A 20715-nucleotide genomic window follows, 5' to 3' on the forward strand; every position below is an offset into this window, starting at 1 on the left:
GCATGCCAGGTACTTTTTAGTCGGTACTCTTCTAGATCAGGAAGTGTAGTGCTGGAATGGTGTTGTCAAGTCGGCTGCCTTTACAGTGCGTGTCCACACACATTTACTGACGACCAACCCAGTGTGCAACAGGAACACAGGCAGCTGCTGTATTTGTGTTGTTTTGTACTTCCCCCATGTTAGGCTTATATGTTTCACATGCCTTTGTCCAAACTGTGCCTGGACCCTAGCTTGACCTGGTACTAGGCCACTGCTTGACCTGTGCCCCTCTCAGGGCCAAACTTACCTTGTGCCTGGATGTCATTCCAACCTGTGCTTGGGTAATAGCTTGACCAGTGCCTGGGACGTAATCACTTAACTCCCCTGCCTGGGTGTCTCGTCCCGACTGTGCCTGGGTCCTCACCCGACCTTTGCCACCAGGGTCTTAGCCTGACCTGTGCCTGGGTCTTAGGCGTGTCGTCCACTATGTCAAGGGCCATCAACGCCTACCGCATGTAAGCTTTTAACATAGAAATGTTCAGATTTTGATTAGAATTTATGTTAAGGATGTGAGTGGTTATTGATATTATTTTACTTTCCCGCATGCAAGGATTTTCATCTTTCTTGTTTCTCTTTATGTACTTCATATTAGATTACTTTTAATAGATTGATTTTAATATAAGGTTGTCACAATCAAATAATAATAATAGCACCTATGTTTATAGCAAAATGTCTTTGTTATCCCAACAATTGGGATAACAAAGACATCCTAAAAACAACACAAAATAGGGCATTGGAAGTGATGGCAGGCTGCACTGAAGCAGTCTTGGTGGAGTATCTGCACTTAAAGAAAGACGAAACTTTCCCATAGGTGTGGTGGGCACAGATCTCTGAGTACTTCCACCCGAAGTATCATATTGCATGGGCACAACCTGCTGAATGTAATGGGAAAATGGCCCCAGCAGTATGCTGCTGAAGAATCTGCAATGACATCCTCTTGGTGCACCAGAGTGCATCCATGTAGGGACATGTACACACTTGGATCACGGAAGAAGCACTCCATGGTGGACCTCCAAAGTCTGTTTCACTAGGCTACCCTATACATTAGACCAACTGGAGAATCACTCCCAAGATAGGTGTGGGCTGCACTGGTATGACTGCACTTGGGTCACTATGCAATAAAGTAGTGCAGCGTGGAATGGCCTGGCAAGAGATTCCAGCTGCCCTGGATCCAACCAACACATAAGGGGGCCACTGAACATGTCATACACTGCTGTGGTCAGATAGTGAACATTGGTCTCCTATGAGAGACCAAAGGGCAGCAGATCAATTGATTGATTGATATGAAGAGCAGAATGGTAGTGGCTAAAGGGTGTCCAAACAGAGGATGAGGTTATGCTTGCCAGAATGTCAGAAATAGTCTGATAAAAAATATGATACAGTAGTTTTAGAAAAGGGTAGCTAAAGTTTCATAGGTTTGAGTGGTCTGGGTTCTCATCTAGCAACTTCACAACTGATTGGTACCTAGTGCTTCGTGTTTGCATTGACAGTTTCACCGAGGCTAACTTGTTCCCTATGATGATCTCAAGAAGACGTTTGATTCAGTGCATCATGTTATGGGCTGTAGTCGACCAGCACTTCTGTTCTTATGGATGATCTTGTGCTATTCAGTACATCGTGAGGTGCTTTGGGTTCTACTGTGGATTTGTGGGATTCCACTAAAGATTATTGACCTGATGTATGATAAGGACTGAGATAGTGTTGTAAAGTGTGGTTGAAGTGCCCCAATTCTTTCCTGTTAATTCAGGGATGCATTCTCGCCCCAAGACTTTTCAACACATTTGTGGACTTAATGCTTGAAATTATTGTCACCCAGTGTTATTAAAAAATATTAGCAACACCAAGTCATTGACCTTGTCTTTGCCAATGACATTGTAATTCTTATGAAATCTTTGGAGGGCTTGGTTGCATATGAAAGTGCCACTGCTGGGACTAAGGGTTTTCTAGAACATAACTTAGAGCCGGACATTTGGGAGGGTTGTTGGATGATAGAATTCAATGTGTCCATGCATGTTGTAAAGATTGAGATCTTGGAAAGCTTCGTATACCTTGATATTTTAGTGCATAACAGTGATGGGTCATGTCATGAAGTCCTTCAAAGGATTTGCATAACCCATGGTGTTATGGATATTCTTAACCAGAGTGTGGATGTTGATGAAGGACTAAAATTCAAATCTGTAAGTTGCTTGTGATCCCATTCTTGATTGAGGCATAAACAGTGAATATCGACTCAAGTAGCAGCCATGGTGTCTTTGGTACCTAGTCCATTTAGAGAATTATGGGCGATTGCTGGTTTGACTGTCAAACCAAGGACTGATCCTTGAGACAGTTGTTGTCTGTTGCTAGCATAATTCCTGAACATAACTGCGGCTACATGAACATGTAACATGCTTGATTAATGTTGATCTCACTCGTAGGGTGATCTCCATAAGAGACAACCCTCAGTGGAAGTGGTGAAGGTGATGCTCACAGAGCTCATGGATTGCAAGTCAATTGATCCTGGAGATATGTTTAGAATGGGAAAGGAGACTGCATGGGAACTGTAGGGAATGGCATCGGCATGTGAGTGAAGCGATGCTGTCCATAGCGTTTGCGTCCTATTGCTGATTATAAGCATCTGTAAACATAGAATTTCACCAGTTTATAGCTCCTTAGTAGTTTACATTAATTGCATGTCTTGCATGTGGGAAAGTAAAAAAAATAACTAGTCAACTATTTTTCTACTTTAGGGCAGTCGCAAGTTTCTTGGATAAAATAAGGTTTATTGAATGGGCCCGTGTGTGATCATTCTTATTCTGTAATAAAAAAAATTATTCATCTAGGGCCTAACACCCCAGAAGAAACTGGTTTTACTTATGCTTGTTACAAAGATGAGTATTAGATATCAAACTTCAGGCAACAGAATCTCTTGTCATCTTAAAACAGAGGGAATGTAGAAAGTGATAATGGAAGAATTGACCAAATACAAATAATACTAAGTGCTTCAGAATATAAACCATTGTAAATCATAACTGCCTTGAAGTAAAAAGAAAATGTCTACTAAGATTTAGGAAATCTGCTGAATTTTGTAGAAATAATAAGAAATTTTAGGAAATGACTATATTTTGCTTTACATGCAGATTTACATAAACATGACTCAGCTTTATATTTCTTTGAAACAAGTGTATTTTTTCAAACCCTGATATTAGGCATAACAAAGGGGAAAATATTTCTTCATCCTTAATTTTATAGATTCATGTGGGTACTTTGGGTCCTCAACATCACATACTAAATAATGATGATAATTGTTGTTCAAGATTTGTTGACTGGAAACTTGCAGCCCCACAGCAGCTGGTAACTGTCTTAGGGCCTTCCCACAAATCTCTCAAGGAAGAACCTTTGGACTTCTGTGTATGCTGTACTAGTTTCTGTGTCACTGGCTAAAAGTAGTAGGAGGGGAACAGTCACTGGTTGTCAGCTCTCCACATTTGAAAAGGTGTAAGAAATACAGTTGGAATTGATAGAAATTGTGGGCTCAGTTCAGAGACTGAGTGTAGTGCCCTCCTTGATGGAGGGGAGGAGGCTCATGGGTTTTATAAAGGGGCTACCCTGCTATCCATCTTGCAGGACCATCACAGGCAGTTGCGTGTCATTGGGCCCTCAGATACTTGAAAGAAATTTTGAGTGGGACAGTATTGTTGCAATTTTTTTGACAACCTGATGTCCTTTTAAGTATTTTTGCTATGGGCCTCAGTCATTAGAAAGAAATTCCAGTTACAGTCTGCAATCAGTTCTTGAAAACCATACTCAATTATACCTCCACAGCATGGTTCCCAATAATCAAGAAAATCAACACAAACACCCTATAGATTATGCAAAACAAGGTATTGAGAATGATAACAGGATGCACCAAAACCACAGGAATACATATGCAAACTGGTACCATTAGAGGGAAACTTTAGTGACAGTCTAGTCAGTTCTTGAAAACCATACTCAATTATGCCTCCACAGCATGGTTTCCAACAATCAAGAAAACCAACACAGACACCCTATAGATTATATAAAACAAGGTATTGAGAATAATAACAGCAATACATCTGCACACTGATACTAGAAGGAAACTCCAGTTTGTCTGCAATTGGCTCTTAAAAACCATACTCGGTTATGCCTCCACAGCATGGTTCCCAACAATCAAGAAAAGCAACACAGATGCCCTATAAATTATACAAAACAAGGTATTGAGAATAATAACGATGCACCAAAACTGCAGAAATACACATGCACACTGGTACCAAAAATCTCCCCGTGAGATCCTCATGAAAACAAAGGTACACGGTTCCATGCAAAAATCTCATTACATCACACAAACACAGTAAACTGAATGAAAGAAAATTCTCATGGACAGCATACTAGTCAAACATCTAAAACAACCTACCCCCTGCACCACACAATACATTCATACAAAAAGACATTCATGTTCAGATCACTAAATAAGTATTTCAAGACTAAAAAACCAAACTGTACTTTATCAAACCTCTCCAGATAAGCCACATAGAAAAATTCCTTCTTATAGAAGCAAGAACCATACTAGTACAACTGCATTCAGTTTACCACCACTACTGGTAAAACATTACCAACACAGAATAGGCCTGGCCACAGAAACAAACTGCCATCACATAGAAGACACCAAATACCTCTTCCTAGTCTGCCCCACCACCCTAACCATACCCAGAAAACAAGAAACACTGGGAATTTTGTTACTTTCTGGTTTTCCAACAATATTAGAATAATGCCCGTTCATGTGAAAAGGAAAATGTGGGTTAAAAGATTTAACAAGGCACAGTTAACTTAACCTACCTAACCTATCCAACCATGATTACCTTAACCTAACCTCTCTAATCTAACCAACCTGACTTATCTAATGTAACTAACTTAGCCAACTTCACCAACTTAACTAACACTTCACCCCATACCATACAACACATAATGGAAGACTGCATTATACACAATCATGCATGCAAACAACACAACATACACTCTATAAAGGATTTGTGGGAAAACCCAGTTTTGGCTGTGGCATTCCTTGGGGAGACGGGACTGATCGGACAGACAGTCTAGGGAATGACAACAACAACAACAACAACTTAACTAACACCTACATGACCTACATAACCTAACCTGTATAATTTGTGTAACCTACCAAATCTATCTAATGAAATAAGAGTAAATATTTGCTACACAGTATCCGTTGTAGTTGAGCCACTCAATGAGTGAACAATAATGGCATTAGCTAATGTGTGTGGTTAATAGAGATTAGGTGAAGGGTGTTGACATTTCCCATACAATTATAAGAATCTAAAACACAGTAATCTAAAAGAGTGAGCAAATTTCTAATACAGCATAAAAGATATACCCCCCTTACATTCCAGGTCTGGTCCTTGCACTCCGGCGCTTGGCCTTTGAGCCAAAAATTTCATAAATCAAATCAAATCAAATCTGGTCCTTGCAGCACTTTGAGTACTATTACTTTTTCATACATACAATTAAGTACAGAAAAATTTAATTACTAAATATCTCTAGCTTCAGTCAGTCAATTCATTGCCTTCTCTTGAAATAAGGTCCACAGCCCCCATGTATCAGCATTCGAGGAAGAAATATTGTGTTGTATGGGTATGGTTAGTGTGGGTCATTGTAACATGACATATATACAACATTGGAATGTTGTCTTCAGTGTGATTTGGGGCAGTTTGTTAGTATGGTTTGGCCTATTCAGTATTGGTATTGTTTAAGTGTTGGAGGATGATCTGGACATAGTCACGTATTGTTTTTGTTGCTCGTGGTTATTCAGCTGGTCATGCAGCAAGGAACAAGTAAATCATCCCTGTGTCTGGAAGATGTATTAGATGTATTCATGGTTACAGGACATTTCATTACATGATGCGAAACGACCGAAGAATGTACCAGGTAGTGAAATGGTTGGTAGCGAACTGGCCATGTAACGAAATGACCACTGTGTTTCATCATTTCCTGTAAGCTGGAAATTATACTGCTCACAGGGAAGGTTGGCTGGGAGGGTGTTATTAAGCGAGATAAAGCTTGAAAAAAAGTCGAAAAATAGATAAAGGAACATGATAGAGAGGTTTTAGTGTATAAAACAATGACCTGATTAAATCATTAGTCATGCACCACACTGGGATGACTGTGCATGAATCTGTTCTTGGTTCATGTTAAAGATTCACTAAAGTGAATTTGTTTCATGTATGGTCAGTTCAGCCTTGAAGATTTGTTTAGATTGATTTATTATATATTCCAGTTTAGATATAATTATTTGCTCAGTCAAATTTGTTCATTTCAGTTCATTCTTAATTTGTCACAACGATGTATTCTGCAAAGTCATATTAATGAATACCAACTGGTTATATTCAGTTTAAAAGATAGCACCACAGTGAAAGGGTTGTGACTATGGGTTAGAGTGCTTGATAAATGTGCCGAGAGTATATCGTGTATCACTCGTTGTAGTACTTGGTGCACACGATTGCTCACTTCCATAATTTCTATATAGTATTTATTTATTGAATAATAGTGAATTGTTTTCATGGGCAAAAGAAATTAACTTTTAGTTAGATAGGATCATATCAACCTTGCAAATCTTGAGAAGCAACTGTACAACAGGAATTAATCAGTTGTTGTCTAGAATTGTTGAATTGCAAAACCATTATTCCATAACTACTGGCAATAGTCTTTACTTCCCCAGATCTTTCCAAGAAAAAATAAGACTAGTCATTGTTGAATGTAGGACTTTCTATGTTGCAGTAGGAGAAGGGAAGGGGTTGCCAATTATCAGCTTCCCATATTTGAAATAGGTTAATCAGTCTTGGACACAGACAAGTCTTTTGGCCCAGTTTTCTCTTGTAGATGAATTATGGCTCCAAGGAAATCGGCCTTTCATTCAATCAGACCAAAAGTCACTTGAAGAGATTTTGTGATCTGTCTGGAATGAGTTAGTGTAAGACAGTGTCAAAGTGCCATAGTCTAATATGTTGTGGTTGCATGTAGGACATTTAGTGTCTTTTGCCAACCAGATCTGTGTTGGTACTGTTAGTGTAGGAGCAAAGCAGAAGATTGATCTTGGGAATAGATCAGAGACAAAGTACCAACTCCAGTGGGCTGGGAGCTGGTTCCTGTCAACACCTGTCCTGTAGGACTACTACATACAGGAATTCATTGATTATTTGGAGTGTTGAGTTAGAGTTTGAGACAAAATGTGTAGTATTGAAAAGATCCTAGAAAGAGTAGCCAAAGGGATTGGCTGTGATTTGTGATGGTTTTGCAAGATGAAAAAAAAAAAAAAAAAAATGGGGAATTTATATGAAATTATTTTATTGTTAGAAGAATAGCACCATGTAGGGATGAGTTTACTTTATGTGGCCTTCCAAGTTGTGTTAATTTTGTTTTCGGCTTGTTGCAGAAAGAAGATTGAAAGCATCGGCAAGATGACGGCCATGACTCAGGAGGAGATGGTGTCCCACACACGCACTGTGGTGCAGGGCTTGGAGGCTCTACGCAATGAACACAACTCCATCCTAGCTGGACTTAACAGCACTCTCAAAGCTCAGCAACACATAAATGATTCCAATCTCATTTCGGAGAAAGCGGGAATCATCCAGAAATCCCTTGACCAAATTGAACTAGGGCTGTCAGAAGCACAGGTAAGTTTGTTACAAATTTGTTACAATTGTCCAGGTAGGGTTGAGAGGATAGATTCAGATACAAGGATAAGAACTTCTCATGCTCCTTCCTCCTCTTGTACCTCTCTTTGGTGACTTCTATTCAGATTCCTCTTCATTACTTCCCCAATTTGCTCCCCTCTCTCTCTCTGCCCTTTTCTCCTTATATCTCCACCACTATATGCTTCTGCCATCTCACAATTTTCTTCTACTTTAACATTAGGTGGGGCTTCACCAGGGTGGTGTCATGTCACAATAGTTGTTCAATATGTGTATTGATGGGATGGTAAGGGAGTGAAAGTACAATAGATTTAAGTAGTAGGTTATCCAGTTGTTTGCAGATGACATGATGTTTGTGGTTAGGTTGAAGAATAGACTCAAGCTGTTGTTGGTGGAGAATGAAACAGTGTGTGAGGAAAAATCAATCAGCCATTGCCTTGAGTTTCACTAAGTAGAAAACCTGCAGCCCCACTATTGTTGACAACAGTCCTCCAGACCTCCCATGGATCTTTCTGGGAAGAAACTTTGAACTGTTGGCTGTGTTGTATCACTGGGGCTGTTATAATGTTACCAGCTTGAAGTTATAGGGAGAAAAGAACAGTCACTGCATGTCAACTCTATGAAAAAAGAGCATGAAATATAGCTCGAAGTTGATAGAGAAAGATCGTATGCCCAATTTGGAGATTGATTGCCAGTTCCTTGGGGCTGCACTTCCTGAAGGTGATGGGGTTGATGTATTTTGAAAAAGCCATCCTGTAGGACCACCACATGGAGGTACCTGCCATGTATGAGAGGACAATACTGAAAATAAATTATAAGATTAGATATACAAGGATTGATGTTGGTTGCAGTTTGGGGGTGAGTTTGAAGAATGAAGGCTAGAGGAAGTGCAGACCTTTAAGTACGTTATTTGGGATTGCATGTGGCAGTAAGTGGTGAAGTGGAGATAGTGGTGAATTGTAAAGGATGCTAGTAAATGTTTGGGGTTTGGGGAAATGAAAAGTTTTATGATAGATATTTGAGGATGATGCAAAAATTCACAAAGTGATTGTGCCCATGCCACTGTACAGAGGCTAGACTTGGAATTTGAAGGAAGCAGAAAAAAAACCCTAAACTTGTTTGAGATAAAGTGTTTGAGTAGTGTGGTAAGTGTTATGAGGATGGATAGAGTGAGAAATGTAGAGGTGGGGGTAGAGAACAGGTGGAGAGTTGTCAAAGAGGAAAACAAATACAGTTGAATTTGAGAGATATCTTGGGCTCAGTCCAAAGACTGAGAGTCAACCCCATAGGGCTTCACTTCCAGACAGTGTATGATATTGACTTTTTTTTTTTTTTTTTTTTTAAGGCAGAAGTGTGATGACTGACATCCATCTCACTAGATGTCCTTGTGGAGGAACCTGTCATTAGTCCAAAGTGGGATGATTGTTTCTATATTTTGATGATGCATCAGTAGTCATGTGGTCATTGATATTGTATAAGAATTTGTATTATTTGTTTGCCTCAGATTATGCTTGCTCTTGCATCACATCTACAAATGGTAGAAGCAGAAAAGCAGAAATTGCGAGCCCAGGTCAGGCGACTTTGTCAAGAAAATGCATGGCTTAGAGATGAATTGGCCTCCACCCAACAAAAGCTGCAAGCTTCAGAACAGCACGTGGCACAACTGGAGGAAGATAAGAAACATCTTGAGTTTATGAGCACCATCAAGAAATATGATGCAGATGTTCAGGTAAGAATTCAAGTTTTGAAAACATCATGGTTGACTTATTACAAGACATCAGGGTTGCTTTTCAGGATCATTGCTATACATACATGCATATACCAAAGGCTTTTTCCCCCTTACAAGGGAGGTAACCAATAAACAAGGGATAATATCCACATCCACCCATTCCATCCCCATGTACTCCACTCTCATCCACCCCCCACCCTCCCTCTTATCTTGGCTCCTCCTGGATGATGGGTCATCCCTGCATCTCGCCCACTGCCCTGGGTCAGAAGCAGTGTCACAAGACAGCACATCCACAGCAAGGCTGCTGCATTAAATTGGTGACCCTTCTCTCCATCCCCTCGTGCAGAAATGGAGATGTGGAAGAATTCCCTTTGGGCTGGATCAATTTATTTTTCACACATACAGTCGAACCTCGAAAGCCCGGACTAATTGGGGGGAAGGGCGGTCCGGTCATGCCAAAATCCGGTCATCGAAAATGCCGCCCTAACATCCGTAGATTTTCATAGCGGTATACGTATAGGTAATGTATGATATGGCATAGAAACACATAATAATACTCTAACACTGTAATAATAACAATACTGTAATAATAATACTATAATACTAATAATTCTGTAATAATAACTGTAATACAGGCATGTAAATGTACTGTACATACAGTGTACTGTACTGTATTTTTTATTACGTACACTGTAAATATCGGAAGGTATGCACGCAGGACCAAGATCTATATACACCAGGTCTAACTGTTTGAGCCGTTCTGCGCAGCTTCTGACGTCATCTGGCTGCTTCCGTTTTCTCTTTGTGAAAAACTGAAGAAAACTGTGAAACGTTAAGGAAGACTGGAATTATTATATTTCCCCCCCGTTATCTCTCTAGCTCATTGCTATTATCAGTGTGCGTGTGTGTATTTATATACTTGTATTTTACGGGAAGGGGAAACGTCGTGTGTGCTTATATGTGTACACATTCACATATGTGTATGTATGTGTGTGTGTGTATCTATATACTTGTATTTTACAGGAAGGGGAGATATCGTCGTGTGTGCTTATATGTGTACATGTTCACATGTATTTACCTAGTTGTATTTACCTAGTTGTATTTTACGGGAAGGGGAGCTATGCTCGTGGGGTCCCGTCTTCATATCTCATTTTATCTAAACTATTTTTAAATTCATGTATTGTTTTTTCACACACCACTTTCTCATCTAACTTGTTCCAACTGTCTATTACTCTGTGAGGAAAGCTGTTCTTTTTCAAATCTCTTCTATAGCTGTCTTTTTTTATTTTCTTTCCGTGTCCTCTTGTATTTCTGTCATCCCATTTTATCAGATTCTCTCTATCAGTAATTTCTATGCCTTTCATGATTCTGTAAATAGCTATCAAATCTCCTCTCTCTCTTCTTTGCTCTAGTGTCTGTAGTTTAAGTTTTTGTAGTCTCTCTTCATATGATAGTTTTGAGAGTGTTGGTGCCAGTTTTGTAATTGCTCTTTGTATTCTTTCAAGTTTTTTTATACATTTTTTTGTACTTGGTGACCATATCGTTGCTGCATATTCCAATCTTGGTCTTATCAGGGTGATTAGGATTTTCCTCACCATTTCTTCATCCAGGTATGTAAATGCCACTTTGATTGTTCTTATTAAATTATAAGTTTCTCCAAAAATCTTATTTATATGTTTCTCAGGTGACATATTATTCATAACAATGACTCCCAGGTCCTTCTCATTTTCTACTTTTTTTATTCCTTCTTCTCCCAAATTATATGATCCTGTTATTCTGTTTTTGCTTTTTCCAAATTCCATTATACTACACTTTTTTGTATTGAACTCCATCTCCCACTTCCTACTCCATTCTTGTACTTTATTTAGATCTCTCTGTAGTGATTCACAATCTTCTTCAGTTTTCACTCTTTTCAGTAGTTTTGCATCATCTGCAAAGAAGCTCATATAGCTTTCAATTCCTTCATCCATATCATTAATATATATAGCAAACATTATTGGGGCCAGAACTGTTCCCTGCGGAACACCGCTTATTACTTCATTCCATTTTGAGTGCTGGTCTCTTATCACTACTCTAATTTTTCTTTCTTGCAAAAAGTCTTCCATCCAATTTAGCAATTTACCTTGTATTCCTCCTTCATATTCTAATTTCTTAAGCAACTTCTTATGTGGTACTTTGTCAAAAGCTTTTTTTAGGTCTAGAAATGCACAATCAGCCCATCCATCTCTTTCTTGTATTATATCTATTAGCCTTGAATAGAAACATATTAAATTGGTGACGCATGATCGTCCTTGTCTGAATCCAAATTGCCTTAGATTTAGTACATTGTTTTTTTCCAAGTATTTTACCCATCTACTTTTGATAATTCTTTCACAAATTTTTGCTATTGTACTTGTTAGAGAGACTGGTCTATAGTTGGTAGGTTCTTCTTTATTTCCTCCTTTATATATAGGTACTATATTTGCTTTTTTCCAATCTTCTGGAACTTTTCCTTCTTTTAAGGAACTGCTTATTATGCTATGTATTTTGTCTGCCAGTTCATTCCTGCATTCTTTCAGAATCCAGTTTGCTATTTCATCTGGCCCATGCGATTTTCTGACATCAAAATTACCCAAGTGTGTCAATATTTTATTCTTTGTTACTTCTATTTCTTCCATAGGGGGGACTTTTTCTTTCCACTCAATCTCTTCAGGTTGTATATTTTCCCTTGTAAACACTGATTTAAAATGTTTGTTCATAATTTCTGCCATTTCCATTTCCTCAGTGTATTCAACTCCTCCTGGTCTTAATTTCTCCAAGTCTTGTTTGTTTTTCAGTTTATTGTTTACAAATCTGTAGAATAGTTTTGGTTGATCTTTACACTTTTCTATAACATCTTTTTCATATTTTCTTTTTTCCTCTCTGCACTTTTGTACATATTCATTTCTATAACCAGTATATATTTTCCATTTTTCAGGTCTATCTTTTTTCCATCTGGTCCAGGCTTTGTCTCTTTTGTCTTTTAACTCCCTACAACTTTTGTTGTACCAGCATTTTACATATTCTTTTTCTTGTTTTTGTCTTGGGACATACTTTTCCACTCCTTTTTTGTAAATTTTTGTCAAAATATTCCATTTCTCTTCCACTGATGTTTCTTCTTTGTATATTTCTTCCCAGTTTTCTTGTTGGAAGAATTCTCTTATTTTATCAAAGTTTGTTTTTTCATACATCATTCTTCCTTTTCTATATTGTTCATTTCTTTTCATATATTTTTCTTCATTAAGTTCCAGTTCAATCAATATGTGGTCACTTTTACCTATTGGTGTTTTATATTCAATCTTGTCCACTATTCTAGGTTCAGATGTAATTATTAAGTCTAGCCTCGATGGTTCTTCTTCATTTCTATACCTAGTGTTCTCTTGTATCCATTGTGTCATTGAATGGTCAGTAATCATCTCAAGTAGAGCATTTCCCCATGAGTCATCACCACTCTTTACTGTCATTTCTTCCCAGCAGATTTCTTTGCAATTAAAGTCGCCCATCATAACTATTCTTCCTCCGTCTTCCATTATTTTAGTTAATGCTATCTTTGTGTCCTCTAACATACTTTTATGTTCACTCTCCTCCCATGAGGCTGTTTTCGGAGGCACATAATTGATCACAAATTTTCTGCTCTTCTTATCTTGGTCTTCCACTTCTATCATAATCATCTCTACTGTATTCTTTCCATATATGACACCTTTCACGTTTATATCCTTCTTAGTCAGGAACATAACTCCACCCCCTTGTTTTTTCTCTCTGTTTCTAATCCAATAATTGTATGCATCATGTCCTACACTGTTGGGTGGTAGTGGGCTTTTTAATTTTGTTTCTACAATTCCCATTATGTCCGGTTCTTTTTCTTTCAAATAATCATTCAGTTCATTCAATCCTGTTATCAATACATCTATATTTGTGTAAGACGCTATTAGTTTTCTGCCACTTCCATTGTGTTTTCTGTTTCCCTTATGTTTTTCTTTAGTATGTCGAACTGCTTTATTTTCATGTTCACTACTCTCCAATAGAATCTCTCTTTCTCTGACTCCGTTCTTTCCTCGTTTTTTGCCTTAGCTTCAAGTCTTTTCTGCTTTTCTGCCTCTCTTTCCTCCTTATTCATTTCTCTTTTTATCCATACCTTTTTATATTGATCATTTGTTGCTAGTTTCCCTGTTTTGGATAGAATTTTCTCTGCCGTTGTTTGTGACCTGAATTTAATCTTAATTGGTCTGGTCTTATCTGTACTATATTTTCCGAGTCTGAATTTTTCCTCAATTTCCTTTATAATTTCTGGTTCATCTTCCTGGACTAATTTTAATAAACTGCTTACTCTTTCATTTTCCTCCTTGATTCTTGTGGTTCTATCTGGGTTATGTTTCTCTTCCATTCCTAATATAATTATACATTTCTTTTTGTCAGCTAATTCTCTTACTATATTCTCCTTCTGTCTCATCACTTTAATAACTGAGTCTTCATTATGTTCTTTCAATTGCTGTTTGACTATGTCAGTGAATGAAACCTTATTCCCTTCTTGGGTTGTTCTCCAATTTTTAGCTTCTTTAGCTATTTTCTCTCTGTTTTCATTACTATTCTTCTTCAATTTCTCATTCTCCTCCTTTACATTTCATAACTGTCTTTTTAGGTCCTCTATTTCTTCAGTTAAGTTTCTGTTTGCCTTCTCTAGTTGTTCCAACCTTTCAATTCTCTGGAAAATGGAGTCAACATTACCTAACTTACGTTCCAAGTCCTCGATCACCTTATCAACTCTCTCCTCTGTCCCCCCCACCCTCTTTAAATCCCTGGAACATATTCTCGTCACTTTCTACTGTATTGCTCCTCTCTATACTTCTAATCTTTACATTTTTATTAGACATTTCATCCTCACTCAGTCTTTTGTTTACCTTTCGCTTGTCTGGCTGGGCCAAGTCTACTCCCTCCTCATTTCCTTCCATTTCCCTCAGTAATCCCTCCCCTTTTCCTCTTTCCCTACTTTCCCACTACTCCACGAGCAATTTCCCCCCCACCCTGTAAAAACACTAGGCACTTCTCTTTGCGTTGGGATCCACAGACTTCAGTTTTCTTCAGAACGTCATCCAAGCCGTCCATTCGCTGAAGTGTGTGTGTGTATGTGCGTGTGTGTATTTATATACTTACATTTTACGGGAAGGGGAAATATCGTCATGTGTGCTTATATGTGTACACGTTCACATATGTGTGTGTGTGTGTGTATTTATATACTTGTATTTTACGAGAAGGGAAAATATCATCGTGTGTGCTTATATGTATACACGTTCACATGTATGTGTGTGATTCATCTTGGTCTTTTGGATCACGTGTTGGACTCGTGATCGACAGCTATTTCCCTCCCGAAAGAGAGCTCGGAGCTCGTATGTCCGATCTATGAACTTACACGCACACACATCCCCAACTCCCCGCCCACGAGAGTTGGAATAATGACTCGAAGCGCAGCGATACTGAAAAAATTGCAATCCTGAACAGAATTCAAACCAGGTACTGCCGATATCATCGCAGGTCCAGTCTGACTCTCTACCAACCGCGCCACCGAGTAACATGTACTGCATTAGGTGTGTGTGTATTTATATACTTACATTTTACGGGAAGGGGAGATATCATCGTGTATGCTTATATGTGTACACATTCACATGTATGTGTGTGTTTATATGCTTGTATTTTACGGGAAGGGGAGATATCGTCGTGTGTGCTTATATGTGCACACGTTCACGTGTGTGTGTGTATTTGCAGGGAAACGATGAAAATTAACATTTGGCTTAATTCCTCTTTGGTTTGAGCCACAACCCTTAATGGCACAATAAGCCATATTGTCAAGATCTATAGATGTAGGCATAAGTGCATAACTTTAATAACTAATTACTTGAAAAGTACGCATTTACGACAGAAATGATGTACACCATCGTTCATATCACAACATTTCTCACCAGAAACACATAAGCTACATATCAAAATCATTGGTTGGGTGAAACTATAAATTGTCCGATTATATAGATCTTCATTGTCAGAATATAACTAATTGCGTGGAGCGGTGCGAGCGGAGGCAGGAACATGTCCATGCAACAAACCAGCTACAGCTAACAGCGATGGGATGCGCGAACCCCACTTTGAGCAGCCAGGTGACGTCTCGGGCCCGCTGCGCCAACACCCTCGAAATTTGGTCAGAAGTGGTTAGACCTGGTATATATAGACCTTGCGCGGGACAGTACTGGCGGCCAGGGTTGCCGCGTTTTCTACACTGCCGGCGGCCAGGGTTGCCGTGTAGAATGGGAGTGTTGTCATACCGGGGCATACATTTTTCTTGGGCGTGTGCAGACTTTCATAGCAAGATATACATCTTGTCAAACTTTGACAAAATATTGGTTCTAGTTTTTTTTATTCTTGAATTTATATAAGGCCTCCATGCCCTAACATATTCAGTAAGATATAATTTTTTTCTCGCTAAAAGAAACAAACTTTAGCGTAGAATTTTTTCTACACCGTAAAAACGTATCTTTTGGGGTATAATATTTTATAAGTAACACAATTACCAATAAAAGTCATATTTTGATGTACCATTTATTATTTGATAACTAGTTCTATGATTTTTAAACAAAAGTTTGATTTTTTTAATGTTTTTAACAGCCAGCTGATATGTAGAAAAAAATTCCTCATGTCCTTGTGCAGTTGCCACAAGCCGCTATTTTACTAAGTTTTGGTACAAAATTCTACGAAATGGCAGCCCTGGTGCTAAAAGAAAGCTGAAACTTTAGCGTAGAATTTTTTTCTACACTGTAAAAACGTATCTTTTGGGGTATAATATTTTATAAGTAACACAATTACAAATAAAAGTCATATTTTGATGTACCATTTATTATTTGATAACTATTTCTATGATTTTTAAACAAAAGTTTGAGTTTTTGAATGTTTTTAACAGCCCGCTATGTAGAAAAAAATTCCTCATGACCTTGTGCAGTTGCCACAAGCCGCTATTTTACTACGTTTTGGTACAAAATTCTACGAAACAGCAGCCCTGGTGGTGGCTTGACTGGGCTGGGTTTGAGTACAAGTGTACGGCCATCGCTGCCACCTACCGGACAAATAGGGAACTTTGCTTGAAAAGTCCGCCCTTTGTTCATTTCGACCGGTCATACGAGGGTCCGGGCATTCGGGGTCTGGGCTTTAGAGGTTCAACTGTACAGACGCTCCTCAACTTGCGTTTTAGTTACATTCCAAATGGCCGAACTTAAGTTGAAAATGAACGTAAGTTGTTACTGTACAATACATCCGTAAATTCTATTACCGTATCTTATAAAACACCCCTAAATCATTAATTATACACATAACATTGTAAAATAATAACATTAATTTCAAATAAATTAAGTTCAAGCAACATAAATTGAGATGGTGGAGGAGGAGGAGGAGGAGGCAAGGCACGTTCAGTCTGTCGTTTGTGCCATGTAAACAATGGATGTAGCGTCATGTGTAAGTATCGTTTGAAGTACGTAGAGCGCGCTAGACTAAAAAATTTACTTAAAAAAAAAATTACATTTTTTTTTACAGTCCAAACGTAAAATCGAAAAAACGTAAAACGAATGAACGTAAGTAGAGGAGCGTCTGTACTTACAAAAGTAAGGTGATGAGATGTACAAGGGGAGAGAGTAACATTATGCTGGAAGTGATCATTAAGGGTGAGAAACTGGAGGAAGTGGATAGTTTCAGATACTTGGGTGCAAATGTGACAGGAAAGGGAGGAGTGGGGGTGGAGGTAGAATGTAGATTAAGAGAAGCGAGTAAATGCCTTGATGGATTAAAAAGTGTAATGGTAAATAGACATCTGGGAATGGATGCTAAGAGGAGGTTATATGAAGGAGGGATTGTGCCAACAGTAATGTACTGGGCAGAAACATGGAACATGAGAGAGGAAGAGAGAAGGAGTTTGAATGTGTTTGAGATGAAATGTCTGAGAAGTATGATAGGGGTTACTAGAATGGACAGAGTGAGAAATGAGGAGGTGAGGAGGAGAACAGGGATGGAAAGGGAGCTGGGAGATAGGGTTGATGAAAGAGTATTAGGATGGGTTGGACACATGGAAAGAATGAGTGAGGAAAGATTAGTAAAAAGTGTGGAAGGCAGAGGAGGAAGGAGTGAATATGAGGGGGCGTCCTAGGATGAGATGGATGGATGGGGTGAAAGGGGCTTTACAAAAGAGAGGAATGATGGGAGAGGACAGAAGATAGGGGTGAATGGAGAAGGGTTGTGTATAGATGAGGCTGTGATGCATGAGGGGGAGTGGGTGGGATGGGGGGGTGAGGAAGTATGCATGAGAAAAAAATCGACGCAGCCCGAAGGGATTTCTCCCTGTCTTCTCCTTTTCTGCATTAGGGGACAGAGAGGGGATGTCGCCAAATTTATGAAGTGGCCTTGCTGTGGATGTACTGTGTCTTGCGACACTGCCTCTGACCCAGAGCAGTGGACAGGATGCAGGGATGACCTGTCATCCAGGAGGTGCTAAGATAGGAAGGAGGGTGGAGGGGAGTGGAATATATGGGAAATGAAATGGGTGGGAGTGATTTCTATGCCTTTTTCTTTTTGGCTACCCCCCCATGTAAGGGGGAAAAAGCCTTTGGTATATGTATGTACAGGTAGTCCTCACTTTACGCGCTAGATGCGTTCCAAAAGGCAGCGCGTAATGTGAATTTCGCGTAATGTGAGGAATTAAACTCACTACTTTGCTGTTACAAGTGTTTCCAATACCATAATCCTTCCTGCAGCTGAGCCACGAGCTAAGCATATAACCTCTGACCTGCCTTGTTGTTGTTGATTTACCACCACATATGGGATCACGGGTTAATTGGCCTTTACGCCTTGATAAGTAGCGTCCCTCTGCTGATCTGCACGCTGTTGTTGTTGTTGTAGCGGCAGCTTATTGCGATTCAAGGATGAATAAATTTCTTTCAAGTTTTTTTCTACATTCATTTTTATTTTACTTTTATGAAAATAAAATTACCCTTGGACAATGAAAAAAATCATGGGTCAGGAAACCATCCCGCAAGCTGAGATGTTGCTCTCACACGTTTCCATACTGACAACAACACAACACTCACCGCTCGCTGTGTACTATTGTAGATTCCTAACTAGGCTTCACCCCCTGACGTGTCACTGCGCGCTATATCGGACTCGGTGTGTGTGTGTGATGTTTGTGGTGAGGCAGGGGCGGCAGGGTCATCGGGAGCGTCCATCTCCGATTCGGTGCCTGTCTCCGATTCGCTGGTTAGCTGACTTGGTGTGCGTTGTCGGAAGAAGTTTGTGATCGGCTGTTGTTTTGTCTTTTGTTGTTTTTCTTTTAACATAGCATTATAGCAAGCCATGTTCTCCATCACACGTCGTATGATGGTGCTGCTCCTCTCGACATTAGGATCATTCTCCTCTATGACCCTCATTGCATGCATCAACGAGTCCATACACTCAGACAAGTTGGCAGCTGTGAGGCGCTTGGGAGCCATGGTAAACAAGAACACTGATGATTTGATGAACACAGAGATGCTGACACAACGAAGCGTTGGTAAACAATGAGCTTGGTGGCGAAAAGGATGCGGAGGCTGGAATCAGCTAGCGTCACCTAGCGGCTGCCTTACGGAACTAAATCGCAGCCCGCGTATTTTAACTTTCCGGATTTCGCGTTACTCTGAGGAATTTGTGTAATGTGAGGAATACCCCCTAGTTTTGGACACCGCTTTAATGTGAAATCGCGTAATGTGAACCCGCGTAAAACGAGGATTACCTGTACTTCCTAACCCCCCCCCATCCCACACCCATTCCCTTTCATACATCACTTATCAGCTATGTATTACAATTAGGTAAATACAATAAGGTGAATGCAGACAACATAATAATGAAAGCCAGTTTAACATCTTACCACGTGTGCACTTCACCCGTACAGTAGTCCCTCAAATAACGCGGATTCAATCATACGCGGATTTTATTTCAAGACCATCTCAAATGTAGAGAATTGTTTTAAAATTCGCGCCGAGTTGGGCACGCATACGCACACACGCGGCAACATCGCAAACATTTGTGGTGACTGCTTTCTATTTTACCATATACAGTCGATCCTCATATAATGCGGTCATTATGTACACTGGGAACTGCTCAAACAAGGGTGTGGGGTGAGGGGAAAGCCGTGGGTGGCTGCCTGAGGTCACGTGTCAACCTCCGGGGCGTTACAATATATCGCGTTATCTGAGGAACGACTATATATATTTTGTATTTTACTTACATTCATTTTATTTTATTACTAGATTTTGTTAGAAAGGGGCTTCGCCCCAGAGATCTCAGCATGTTGATGAATTCGATAAACTCTTAATTTAAATTTTTGATATTTCCTATTTCCATTCCTAATTCTCTCTTTTTCTTCTTCATCTATCTCATTTATTTATTTATTTATTTATTTATTTTTTACTATTACAATTTTCACTTATTTTTCTTTTTTTACTTCTACTGTTAATGATGATATTAGAATCCATACTAAAAGGATTCAAGTCTGAAACACTACCGCCATAATTACCAGTTTTATTGAGAGAATGAGGAGGTGACGACCTCATTTATTACTAACCTAAAGTGCGATTCGACGGACAACAAATCGGGCAGTTCGAATCGCGTCACCCAGATCGATCGAAATTTTTTTTTTTAAAGAATAAATTGTATAATATAGAGACGAAATTGATATTAGCTCGTTTAAAAACAATTTTTTATCGAATTAATTCTCAATTTTAATAACTTATCAAAGGTATGTATGGCAAGTGTATTTTATTGTTTTTCTTTATTTTTTTTTATTTTTTATTTTTTTTTTATCATTTTTCATTTACAAAAAAATAGCCAATATTTGTTCGAAAAGCTCAATTACTTTGAATGCTACTCATGAATTGGAGCCAAATTTAATCTGAAACATTTACAAAATAAGGTTGAGTCGTCGAAATCGAAATTAGTCGATCGATCGAATCGAGAAAAAAGTCTGACTATTTTTCATTAAAAAAAAAAAAAAAATTAGCCAATATTTGTTCGAAAAGCTCAATTACTTTGAATGCTACTCATGAATTGGAGCCAAATTTAATCTGAAACATTTACAAAGTAAGGTTGAGTCGTCGAAATCGAAATTAGTCGATCGATCGAATCCAGAAAGAAGTCTGACAGACACGAAACCGCTTTTGTTCGAAA

The 20715-nt window shown here is 38.9% G+C and overlaps 1 protein-coding gene across 15 annotated transcripts in view; it reads left to right on the plus strand.

The window, feature by feature from the left end:
- Klc (kinesin light chain) overlaps positions 1-20715 on the plus strand; it is a 113579-nt gene that overhangs the window by 32642 nt on the left and 60222 nt on the right. For 6 of the 15 annotated variants that reach the window (XM_076190801.1, XM_076190800.1, XM_076190799.1 and 3 more), the window contains 2 exons: positions 7487-7727; positions 9250-9474. In XM_076190801.1, the coding sequence (XP_076046916.1) occupies positions 7512-7727; positions 9250-9474 (441 nt within the window). In that variant the 5' untranslated portion in view covers positions 7487-7511. Of the gene's footprint in view, positions 495-7486; positions 7728-9249; positions 9475-20715 lie in introns of all 15 variants that reach the window. The other 9 variants (XM_076190807.1, XM_076190806.1, XM_076190808.1 and 6 more) reach the window with 6 other exon arrangements.

Source organism: Oratosquilla oratoria, chromosome 9 (assembly GCF_046742065.1).
Source record: "Oratosquilla oratoria isolate Oo_2021 chromosome 9, ASM4674206v1, whole genome shotgun sequence".
NCBI lineage: Eukaryota > Metazoa > Arthropoda > Malacostraca > Stomatopoda > Squillidae > Oratosquilla > Oratosquilla oratoria.